Consider the following 12,824-nt stretch of genomic DNA (forward strand, 5'->3'; position numbering starts at 1 on the left):
TTAAACCATATGGCCCAACAAGAACATGCGTGTTTATAACAGTAACAGCACAGAAAAGGGCTTTCCAGAGTCGTTTTATTTGAAAATTACTTTTTATCAAAGTAACGATGTGCAATTTTTAAAAACATAAAAAATTATTAACAACCCCCCTAGTAACCACTCCTTCCATGCCGCAGTGGCTTTGCCTTACAGCAACCACTTCACAGCAGCAGCTGTTAAAAACCTACACCCCAAGGCTGGAGAGACTGCTCAGCAGTTAACATTTGCTGCTCTTGCAGAGGATAAGGTTCGGTTCCCAGTACTCACACTGAGTGGCTCACATTCACCTGTAAATGCAGCTCCAGGGCATCTGATACCCTCTTTTAGCCTCTCTGAGCACCTGCACACACACACACACACACACACACACACAAAAAAAAAAAAAAAAAAAAACCCTAAAATCCTAAATATGTAAATCCATCTCACACTCAGCTTTAGACCGGAAAAGCTCTCCCGCTTGTCTGTCTCCATTTTTACCCCAGCCCAGAGCACACCTACAACTCCCTTGTATCTGTCCTTCCTCAACAATTCATATTTTAATTAAGATCCAACATTGGTATTCACGTTATTGTAAATACATAAAAACTCTTCCCTCCAACCAGCTAGTGCCTCAGAGTTCCCTGACGGTAAGCCACTGATCGGTGACTCAAATCACGTTGAAAGAAAATATGCCGCCAGTCAACACTTTCATCGCCTAAAATTTTGATGTAAACTTATTGGAAGTGCTCTTATTGAGATGTGTTTCTATCACATATTGATCTTGCACATTAAAAAAGGAAACATCCGTAAATCTAAGTGTCTTTAACTCTCTTACATTCAGTGCACACCTCTTCTGAATTCCTTTCTATTTGGAACTGTCACTTTTCATATTGTTACTTTTCTTTTATCTAGAACATCATTCATCCAACTACCCAGGTGTCAGCAAGGCAAGGATTCTCAGAGCGCTTCACTCTGGTCTGCAGGACTTTCTTCTGAGACACTGACTGGTCTGCAAGTCTGGATGCAATCCTCTCTTGATCTCACCAGAGGCGTCCACAGGTCTCTGACCCATCCAGATTCATCTTTCTTGTAGGCTCTTCCAATGACTGTCGTGCCAAAGGGACTGCTGCTGACCACAGTCAGACAGCATGAATAATGACACCTGCTCAGGCTACAACTACATCAGGACCGAAGTGTAACAGTGGCTAGCATGACTGCAAGATGCTGTCCATTGGGAGACACAGACTCATTAAACTGTGAAAACGGTTATCTGAAAGTCAATCAAATACTCATAATCAGAGGCGGTTTCCTTTCTCAAACAACCTTCTCCATTGATTTTTCTCAAATGTTCCAAAAGAAATGCCCTTCCATATCCTTTCTGTGTGCACAAGTGATTCTGATAATCTATTGGTTTCCTTCCTCATCTTCATACCCCAACCTCCCAGTGAACCCAACCCATTGCTTGTGTGGCCTCCTGCTGGCTAAAACCAGGGCCTTGCCTCTCTTCTGCTTCCCGAAGCCACATTGCCTTGGTTCTTGATTTGCTTGATTACTTTGGTGGCATACAACTCTAGTATCTTCCTAAGAAGGAACGTTGTGGATCAGTTTTTAGAGTTCACTTGTGTCTGATTGATTCTTTCTTCATACTGATGGTTTTCATGCAGAATTCTAAGTGATTATAGCCCCCACCCAGTTTTATAAACATCTATCCACATTGTCTTCTCTATTCCGGAATCACCTGAAGAATCTGGTGTAATTCTTCCTCCTTATCTGTCAGAAGAAGGCCATTCTATTTTCTTTAGACTCTGTGTTGTATTTTAAAACCAGCACAGAGGCAACCTTGGCGGGTTGGGGCCAAGGGGCACGCACTCACGCCATGCGATAGCACTCACGTGGAAAGTTTTGTTGGGGGGAAGGGAGAAGGGAAGAGAGGGGAAGCAGAAAGAAGGGAAAGAGAAAAGGGAAGAGAGGAAGTGGAGGTGGGCGCTAACTCCTGGCAAGAGAGAGGAAGGGAGGGGGCGGGGTTTCTCTTAAAGAGGACTTTATGTCGTAAGATGACTGACATTGTTAGGACACTGGGCCCACCAAAGTGTTGCTTGCTCATTGCCGGGTCCCTGAGGGGCAGGTCTGAATGCTAACACTCTGGAAGCTTTATGCTCCCTGTGCACCCCTTAAAAACAGGGCTTTTAATTTGATGTAAGTTTGGGTCACTTTTGACTTGAAGACTTGGCCTTGGTCTTGCAAATTTTCTTTTTTCTTTTTCCCTTTCTTCCTCACCCTTCCCTGTCTTTATTTTGGAAAGTGTATTAATCCAACCCAAGTTGACCCACCTGCCTTGGTACAGTCTCTAGCTTTCTGGCATTCCCTAGTTTTCACTCCTTGATCCTACTGTTCTGATTTTGGTAGATATGTCTTCAACTTTTATCTTTGAATCCTTCAATTCTTATTTTCCTAATTGCAATGTTAGCTGTCATACTTTCAACTTATTGCTTTATAAAAACATTTTTCATGTGTAAGGAGATACAAATTAGTTTGTAATTGGATTTAAAACACTTTCTGTTTCTTGTATATTCTCTGCTGCTTGCAGCTTGTGTCGTTTCATGTTTATTTTGGTCTTCCCTTTTATTTTAAGGCTTTCCTTGAGTTGATGGTTTTTGGCTATTGTGCGCATTTTTTAAAAGCCATTGGGTATTTTCTCCTGAAAAGAACCAAGGCTTCTTGAAGAAATGGCTGGTTCCATTTCTTCAAGTAAATGCACAAGGCAAGCTTAGAACATCTTGTCATTCCAGAATGCTAGGCTGACGCACTAACTAGATAGAATTAGACAGAGAGGACCAGGAAGCCGACTTGAAGAGGCCTCCCACTATGACAGATGGGGTAGCTAAGAAAGATAACAGCAGCTACGGACCGAAACATATCAACAAGTGTAAACTCAGGACTCTGAAATAATAACAAATGAAAGAGGCTGGGATGCAGCTCACTGGGGAGAGGGCTTGCTTAGCATCCACAAAGCCCTGGCTTAGATCCCTACCCAGCGCTGCATCACACCGGCATGGAGGTGCACTTGGGAGATGGAGGCAGGAGGATCAGCACTTCACCATCATCCTTGGCTACATAAGTGAGTTCCAGGCTAGTCTGGAATACAAAAGACCCTGCCTCAAAAGATGATAGATAGATGGATGGATGGATATAGATAGATAGACAGATAGATAGGTAGATAGATAGATAGGTAGATAGATAGATAGATGATAGATAGATAGATAGATAGATAGATAGATAGATAGATAGATAGATAGATAGATAGCCCACTATTGAAAGGTACTAGCGAGCCAGCTGTTCATCTGAAAACCAGCACACAACAGCAGAATACTGAAAGGGTATAGGACATGTCCTGCAACAGTGTGTCAAGTTGGTATATTGATGGTTTCAAGTTGAAATCACCCGAGGAATTGAAACTTTAGAAAGGACCATTTTGCTCTACTTTTCCTACAGGTGGCAAACCATGAAGTGTCTTATGGCAGAGGAATCCTCTCCGTACCAGAATAGGACAATAGCTTTAATTACCACAGACTGGTGGGAGCTAGGACAGCAATTAAAATAAGTAACTCACTGGAGTAACATTTCTCCAACTAACTTTTACACCCCCCTCAATGTATCTTAGCGCCATTCCTAAGAATTTAGACCCTATAAACCCATTGTTCGTTGTTTAAAAATATAAAAGCTTCTTGCTTTGGTCATTTATTTGGATTTCATTGTTGTGTAGAGATCTCCCATTATGTGTGAATCATGAAAACATGTATGGTTTTCTCTGGTTAACCAGTCTTGTATTTTTTGTTTCCCATCCAGCTAGAACCCTCAGAAGAAGTCAGGGAGTGACAAGGGAGTGACTTTCTCTTCTATATTAGTGTATGCTATTCAGTTGCTTCTCTTGCCCAGCTAAAGCAACTTCGTGGCGGAAAGTTTTATTTGTCTTCAACTGTCGATGAGTATGGTCGATCATGGCAGGGAAGGCACAGTGCTTTATGTCTCGAGGCCGCAGCAGTGGGAGCTTGCTCACATCTGGAAGGGCCAAGAACCAGACAGCAGGCCTGTAAACGGCAAGGCCTGCCCCCAGTGATTCACACTTCCGACAAAGATCCACCTCTTAGATGTCCCACAACTTGCCAAAACAGTGCCATTACCCAAGGACAAAACATTCAAATGTGAACCTGTGGGAAACATTTAGCAAACCCTTAGCTTGCCTTTGGTGCACAAATGTATTGTTGGGTAATGAAATAACAAAGAAATTGGCTTTATAGACGCAATCTAGTCAATATACTGTAACACCAAAGAGTAGATGGAGCTAGGAAATGATCATCAATACCACAGACAGAGATTCTATGTACCTCCCGAGGAAAATATCCAGCACCTATGCAGTAATCTTGCCAGAGTCCAAATTGATGAAGTCTGTAACAATCAATGAACATCTGATGCAGGGACAGAGCATAAATTATGCCACCCAGATTGTAGTCAGAAGAATCAGGAAACTATTAGACACATGACCAGGTTTCTTCAATAAATAAATCACACAAAGAAAGAAAATGAAGAAACATTCTTTAAGGAGACTTAAGAGACATTTTAGAAGCTGTAGTGTATTTGGATCCAAAAGTATTGTGACTTTTTTTTCTTTTTACTGTCCTGGGGATAGCTTCACACATGCTAGGCAATAGCTCTACCACTGAATTATGTCCCCAGCTCTGTATTGAAATTTTATGATATGATTAAGAAAACTTTAGAATTTAGTGATATGAAAATATCTCTAAGTCACTTAAAAGTAATCCTTATCTTTAAGAAATGTATAGTGAAGTCTTCTCTCTCTCTCTCTCTCTCTCTCTCTCTCTCTCTCTCTCTCTCTCTCTCTCGCTCTCTCGCTCTCTCGCTCTCTCGCTCTCTCTGTCTCTTGTTGAGATATGATATCATAGCCCAGGCTAGCCTTGAACTTGCCTCAGTCTGCTGGGATTATGAGTGTAAACCATCCCATCCAGACTTCTCTCTCTCTCCTTTCTCCCTACCTCCCTTCCATGCTCACCTCTTCCCCCCTTAAATTCTTTCAACTTAAGTTTTTTTTATAATGCTGGGGATGGAATCTAGAACCTTCCCTATGCTAGGCCAGGGCTTTCCCACTGCACTCCATCTCAAGCTCTGTGTACTGAAATCATGATTGGTGTGGTATGTCTGAGATTTGCTTCAAATGACTCTTGACAGGGAGGTGGGGACCCTAGATGTAACAAGTGTTGCCCTGAGCTAATGCTGAGTGCTCTGGTTTATCGTGCTGTTGTTTTCTCAGGTGCGCGCTATTTTACACCATGAACAATTGCTTTTAAGTATCAAACATTACACTGGGAACTCTGTGGGTAGACTTCTTAGGTGCTTATGGGGGGGTCTCTCTCTTAAGCTTCCCCCAGGAACCCCATCTCTGTCATACTCTAGAAGTCTGGTCTCTGAACTCATTGAGTTTCTCCAGCAAAGATTCCTTCATTCTCCAGCCTGGGAGCAGGGAAGGAGTGAAAGATTCAAACTTGAGTTCTTCGTTCTAGACCCATACCCCATGAGTGCCCTCCACCCTTCCCATAGACTCTAAACATGAACTCTCCATTGGGACTCTGCAGAAGAGGTCTCAGCCTCTTTTATTGGGTGAAGGAGATCGATGAGGAGTCCTGGTGCCAGCCTTTCTGTTTAGAAGGTGGCCTATTTTAGTTGTCTTTATTCTGTAATACCCAGTACCTCAGTCTGAGATTTTCTGGAGACTCGGCTTGCTTTCCTGCCACACCCCCTCTGTAAGTTACTCAGCTCTGTTAAGTCAGGATGATCCTTCCATCCACTTCCATCCTCCAGAGAGATAGACTTTTTTCTCCTCAGACGTGTTCCCTCTCATTCTCTCTGCTGTGTGCATGTGTACCTATCACAACTCCCCATGTGCCTTTGGTGGGTTCCTGTGAGGGAGTGGAGGTAGGCGGAGATTATGTTGTCAGCATCAAGAAGAATGCTTTCTACTTGGACTGCTCCAGAAATTCCAGGTGATGATCTCAGGCAAGAGCACAGCTTACTTGTGGTTTCTGTGCTATGAGGAAGTGTGGTGATATTTTATTTGTGCTGAAATGTGATATTTTATTTGTATGTTAATAAATAAAGTTTGCCTGGAGATCAGAGGTCAGCGAGCCATAAACAGAAGTCAGGCGGTGGTAGCCCACGCCCTTAATCTGATCACATGGCAGGCAGAGTCTCAGTGTGGTCAAGGACACAGCCAAGCGTGGTGACGCGCGCCTTTATTCCCAATACCAACCATAGAGACCTGGAGGTCTGTATAGACAGGCAGTGACGAGGAAGTCATGTGGCTGGGCTTAGAGCCAATGAGAAGGCAGAACAGGAAGGCAATAAAAACATAGGTTAGACGAGAAGAAGCTCTCTGTGGAAGCTACTGCTGGTGGTAAGCTAAGGCTAGTCGTGGCTATTCACTCTGATCTCTTCGGCTATTACCTCTGTATTTGGCTCTGCGTTTCTTATTTAATAAGACTGTTTAGAAAGTGGTCTACAAGGAAGAGCAGGTAAGCCACCAGGATACAAACAGAATGGTCGCTGTGTGGACATGGCAGCTCCCCTAGACACATCAGAGATAAGTACTTAGCATCAGCACTATCTGAGCATTGAGTTCACCACTGAGCAGAGTCTAAACTACCAACAGCCCCAGGCTGCTGGGCCCAAATGTGGAGGATGTGAAGCAGGCTAGAAGAGAACTGGGATCACCCCCAATGTCTCCCCCCCCAAAAAGTCCTATTACATGTTTTGGTGTATATGTATGCCAACATAATCATTTCTGTTCCTACAGGCCTTCTGGTACCCTAAGATCATAACATGGTAGCAATCAGGCCCTGGGACTGCCATGATGAAGGTCTTTCATGAGTGCCTACTTGACAAATTCAGGCTAGCATCATGCTGGCCCCCCTAGCTCCCAGCATGGCAGATCACACACCTCCTTTTTGAAGATTCTTATGACCATTGGTTGAGTTATGCTGGTAATAATGGCAGCAGATGAACTGACTTGATTTGCTCCCCCTTCTCATCCCCTGCCCTCACTTTACCCTATACACACCACACACACACACACACACACACACACACACACACACACACACACACACTCCCCTTCTGTAGTACTTGAGGATTGGAAAGGAGCTGAGAATTTCAGTTCTCCTTAAGGAACAATCGCTTACATCAACTGTTTAATAGTGCTTAGGTTCTTAGAGGTCCCTTTAATAGACACTGGTTTGCATAAACTGTTTGCACTTAGATTTCTTTTTAAATAGATGTCAATTATTTAAAGCATCGATAAAACACTTGAGGTTTAAATTGACTCAGATCACACTCTGGGGCCCAGTGGACAGCTTAGTGCCCCCCTCCCCTGTCAGTGCAATTGGACAGCCCATTTCTAGCCTTGGGGTGCTGCTGAGCAGCTCATCATGGTCAACACCCAGGACAGGGAGTGGGTTCTCCAAAGAGGGTGTGCCAGGTCACATGACAGAGTGGGTACTTAGAGACCAAAGCCAGGGTTTTCTGCTCAGGCCAGGCAACTGACCAGAGCCCCAGGTCTGCCACCCGCTTCAAGGAGGAGGCACCGGATGGCCTGCCACAACCTCTTACTTGCTCACCCGCCACCTTTGTGGCCAGACAGCGCCTTCTAGAACGGTTAACAATGGCATCGATGTATTAATCTCCCTCCTTGGTTCTGTCAGAAGAACCCAGCCTGAATTTTAAGGTTAAACCTCTAGGAGCCATGCTGGTGAAGGTGAGTTCTTGGTTTGCAGGGTGCTTTAGAGAACCCCACTGAAGCTGAACCCCGACTCCAAGTATGAGCTCTGGGGGTGCCATAGGTGTCTGCCTATGCTAAGATCACATCAACACCGAAGCGGATGAACCAAACCCCAGGCCCCGGGCTGAACATCCAGAAAGGTACATGACTTATGTCCTGTGGACCAGCTGGAGAGGAGGCCAGGGGAGGTCGAGCCAGCGGGGCAGCACCCCAGATAAGGCTTTCTCGACATCCTGCAGCAGTGGTCCCTAAATTTAGCTACCCATTGCAATTACTTGTGAGCTTTTGAAAACCCCAGCATTCAGGCTGAGCCCCAGAGCAATCAAATGAGAACCTCTGAGTTACCAGTGCCTGTCAAAGCTCCCCTAGCAGTTCTGGGGCACAGGCAAGGGAGCCAATGGTCTCCAGTCGGCCTCATTCCCATCCTAATTTATGATAGCCAGCTGTGTAAGCCAGAAACCTAGATGTCACCTCCGTGGTCCAAGCATGACTAACTCCATTATATACAAGTCAGCATGCCTGATGATCCTCAGGTTATGGAGGCTATGGCCCTGTATGACCTTATCACATTAAGATTTCCTTCCTGTCCTCCGTCCCTATTCCATTGCCCTCCTCAAGCCTTTCCATCACTCAGCTGGACAATCACAATTGTCTCCTGGCTGCTTCCTCCACGACTCCAGTACCTGCTCTGGGTCAGGTGACCTAAATGACAAGTCTATTCCTGTCACTTCTCTGTTTAAACTCATTAATGGATCTCTTTTGCCTTCCAAATAATATGTGGACCTCACTCCCAGCTCAGCCATGAAGACCCCTCTCTCTCCCAGGGCTTCACCTCCCACCTCCTCCTCTCTGATCCTGCCTCCCCCCAGTGCTATGTGTTATCTCATTCCTCTGTTCTCCCCTTAGCTTCCAGGCAAACACAGCCTTTGAGCTCCAGCTCAAAGGCAACACCTCTCAATAGCTAGGCAGACCCTGCTGGGCCTGGAGGGTTCCTCCTGTCTCCAGGCCACCATCCCTTACAGCTTCTCACAGCTCTGCCATTATTTCTCAACATTCCCACTCTCCAGGGCCAGACGACCTTCATTTGCAGACCATGGGAAACCAATAAAAAGCAACTGCCAGGTGCTCAGGGCAGGCCCCCTGGATCACCTGCTTCACCTTTGTTTGGAACCTCTGGGCTGGCTCCCCCATGTCCCGACCAAAGTCAGGTTTGGCTTTGTCGCCTACGGATGCCAATTAGAAGTTAACCTCTAGGCTGTCCACTGTGAGCATGGACTGGTGACTCTGGGAACTTGGCATGCCATAAGCCTGGCCTGCAGGGACATGACACGTGGTCCCCTTACAGGAAAAGGAATCCTGTACGGTCTTGTGCGCATTCCTTGAGGCAAAGAAATGGGCCTCACCTGAATGTAAATGCCGAGCACCATGCTATAGTAACTCTTCTCATCCCTGTGATCATATACCTGGCAGAAGTAACTTAAGGGAAGAAGGAGTTTATGTGGCTCTTGGTCCATTACCAGAGGGTATACAGTCCCTTACAGTGGGAAAGGCATGGCCGAGGACGTGGAGGCTGGAGCTCTGTCTGAGGCTCCTCACATCTTGATGGATCAGGAAACAGAGACGGAGCCAGAATTGGGACTAGGTTATAGCTGTCTATCCCCAAGTGACCTATATCTACCAGGTAGGTTCCTCCATATCCTAAAGGTTCCACAACGTCTCAAAACAGTGCCACCAACTGGCCATTAAGTGTTAAAAACCCATGAGCCTGTGGGAGATGTTTCACCATCAGCCCGTAGTATACATAGGCCTAGACTTGGCCTTTATGGATATTCATTAAATGTTTATCAGATGGATGGCAGGTTGGATTAGGGAAAGTATGCATTAATGGATGCATGGCATTTCCTTTCAATCCCCAGGTTCCTCTGACCCCTCCTTTCCAAAGGGCACATCCCTTATACCCTTAGATACTTCCTCTTGTGTCCAGCCAAGAGGTACAATAATCACTGAGCGTGTGGACCAGGTTGGATGCAAGGAGACCAGAAGGTCAAACTAGCTTATCAAGGAGGTTTACCCTTCCTTAACTGCTTGCTGCTGCAAAGCCGCACACCAAACAGCCCAGCACTTGATTAACGCCCGAGTTCTAACTAGACTGTTTGCATCCATCATCATCTTTCCCTGGAGTCAGAGATTCTGCTTGTCTAATACCCCCAAGCTCCCAGCTCAGTGCTGGTATTCAATAAGTGCCCAACGAATGCTAGGCTGTTAAGACAGCTCCTGGACAGGCCAATGGAAGCTCTCCCCTCCTTGAAGAAGAATGGCTGTCCTTTCTCTATAATGTTCAGCCTCAGCAGAGATGGTTTGGCATCTGTTTCTCAATCTGGGATAACTGTTCTGGATCAAGGAGTCCCATTAAAAAGCCTCTCAGAGCACTTAGGGAATTATGCTTGGGGAGCCTTGCTTGGCAGCAGATAATAAATCAATCACAGTTCAATGAAAATGCCGAGATAGACCAGGATCTCTCAGGACAAGCTAAGAAAGGAGCCAGGGACACCATTTCCCTGAGGCCCAAACTCTGGGTTGGGCTTTGTACTCAGTGAGACTCACTGGCCTCGTTTGCTCTGTAGAGTCCCATTTTTAGCCCGAAAGTTCTGCATCTTGGCAAAGCCGTCAGTCCCAGCCGACGGGTGGGGGCACCTCAGCCTGGTGCCCCCTTTGCCTTTCCTTGTCGAGCTCCTCAGCACAATGCCCGAGACCTGTGTGTGCTCCACGGGAGAGTGCTCTGCACCCCACTTCCACGTGTCCTCCCAGCGGTGGCTTTGATAAGCAGGGTTTTAGTTGGTGATCAGGAAAAGAACAGGGGTTCCTGCTGCTGATCCTAGGGGATGATTAGGTATCCCGCTACTCGTACTGCCCGGCTCCCAGCTTCCAAATACAGAAAAAAGCACAGGAAGGGAAGAAAAGCAAATGTACCTGAAGAAGGGAAACATTGGCAAGGCTGAGTCTGAAGAGGTAGTTCCTGTGAAAATAAAATAAACAGAATGAAAATCACAAGTCACTCACTCTGTAGCTAGGACCCCGGAAGGCAATCTCCCAGCCCAGGTCTCATGGGGTGCCAGGAAGATGTCCTCTGCAGGACTTAGGGTAAGCCAACCCCAAGGAAGAGCTTTACCTTGGTTAGTTCATTGAACCTTCACCCAGCCTGGCAGTAGCTACAAGAAACTCCATTTTACAGGAGGCAGGCTGCATAATGGTCCAAGTCACAGAGACAGTAAATCAAAGAGTTGGGAGGAACCTGCAGACTTCGTGGTGTATCTGCTCCTGGCTGACCCAGCAAGAACAGGAAGAAACTGCCTGAATCCATTATTAAATAAAATTAACAGAATTGTTTTGGACTAAGTTTTCATAAGAGGCCCCGATGGACCAGACTGAAAAATCAAAATGGAGTCACCTATGCTCATGTTCAGTGCTCCTCATGAAAGCAAAACTGACCTTTTGAGAAATTAGGGGAAAAGTACGACCACATTCCCAGCCAGGCTAGTTTCTGTTGCCATGATAGTGAAGTGCTCTCTGCCCTGAGTCATGTGACGTCACCTGGAGCTAACGATGATTAGTCTTCTATTTTCTGTCTCCCTGTGTCCACTTTACAAGGAAGGTAGTTTTGAAGTGACTGGTCTACTTTGTTCTGTTCCCACCCCCACCCCCCTGCCTCCCTTCTCTGTCTGTCTCTAAAGCCAACCTCTTCGGCCATGTCCACCAGATTCTAGAATCAAGATAAGGTCAGTTAAGAGCTGCAAACTAAATGGCTTTGTTTAGTTTGTGACCTCACCTTTCCTAACCATGGGGCCTGTTTCTGTTCAACTGAATCCTCAAGACCTCTTGCAGGGAGGCAGATAGGTTCCCACAGAGGCCCTGGGGTCCTGTGTGAAGCCTCATCTCTGCCCAGTGACTCTAGATTTGCCTTTTCCACAGCCTCTCCCTGACTACTGTCTCCCCAGCCCAGCCTGCACAGTCCTGCCAGCCTCTACACCACTCTCATGTGACAGCTGGTGGCTCACAAGCCTTAACTGTGATGATGATGATGATGATGATGACGATGATGATAACATCATCAAATTCAGCACCACCACTGATCCTGATTGAGCTCTGGCAGCCAGAAGACCAAGACTTAGAATTTGGGAGTCACGAGGGTGGTGGGGAGGGTCAGAGTGTGCCATCACAATGAGTTCAGGCTTTGAGAATAGACCCTGTAGGAGAAAGAGGTAGAATTCCCAGCTCCACTGTTTAATGGGGCCTGGTGGGCCTCGGTGTCTGTGTCTGTAAAATGGAGAACTAGTTCATGCCTGACTTCTTCATGGTCCCGTGGAGACACATTAAAAGGTTTTATTAATGAAAAGCAGATGTAGCTTGGCTTTTTTCCAAAGAACCTTCTTTCCTTTTTCTATCTGCCTTTGGCCATCCCTCTTCAGGTTCCTGAACTTTTTAGGAATAATTAATCTAGGAACTTCTGGCCACCTCAGCTGTGCTGAGAAGAAACGAGGAGAGACTGAGCCAGAAAGGGAAGGAGGGGCCCTGCTGAAGGAAGGCAGGGGTGGGAATGGGACACTTCAGCCTGGGAGATTCCTCTCATGATTTGGCTGCTGGCCCAGAAGAAGATTCACGCTGCTTCTCCACTGGCCTAGGGCGGGGTGGCCTTGCCCATGACCTTGGCTCCAAGCCTCTGCTGTCCCTCCCCAGCCCCCTCTCCAGGTCCTTGGCAGGGCTTCCTGGCCTCCAATCTCCTGGCCCCAGGACAGATGGACTCCAGCGTGTGGCTCTACCCCAGCTGTGTGCTCAGGTAATGTCGGCATCTGCTCCCAGCTTTAACACATTAGGGGAAACATCACATCACTCGATTCATTTTTATCCCATCAAAAATCATTCATCATAACATCTCAGTCAGCTCTTAGGGAGCCGGGAGATG

General features: G+C 46.3%; 1 protein-coding gene across 1 annotated transcript in view; it reads right to left on the reverse strand.

Moving 5' to 3' along the window:
* Nucleotides 1-12,824, reverse strand: part of Sema5b (semaphorin 5B) — a 122,461-nt gene that overhangs the window by 20,530 nt on the left and 89,107 nt on the right. Inside the window, 1 exon segment of the mRNA XM_059277090.1 lies at nt 10,835-10,880. Within this exon segment, the coding sequence (XP_059133073.1) occupies nt 10,835-10,880 (46 nt within the window).

Source organism: Peromyscus eremicus, chromosome 12 (genome assembly GCF_949786415.1).
Source record: "Peromyscus eremicus chromosome 12, PerEre_H2_v1, whole genome shotgun sequence".
In the NCBI taxonomy this organism is placed as follows: Eukaryota; Metazoa; Chordata; class Mammalia; order Rodentia; family Cricetidae; genus Peromyscus; species Peromyscus eremicus.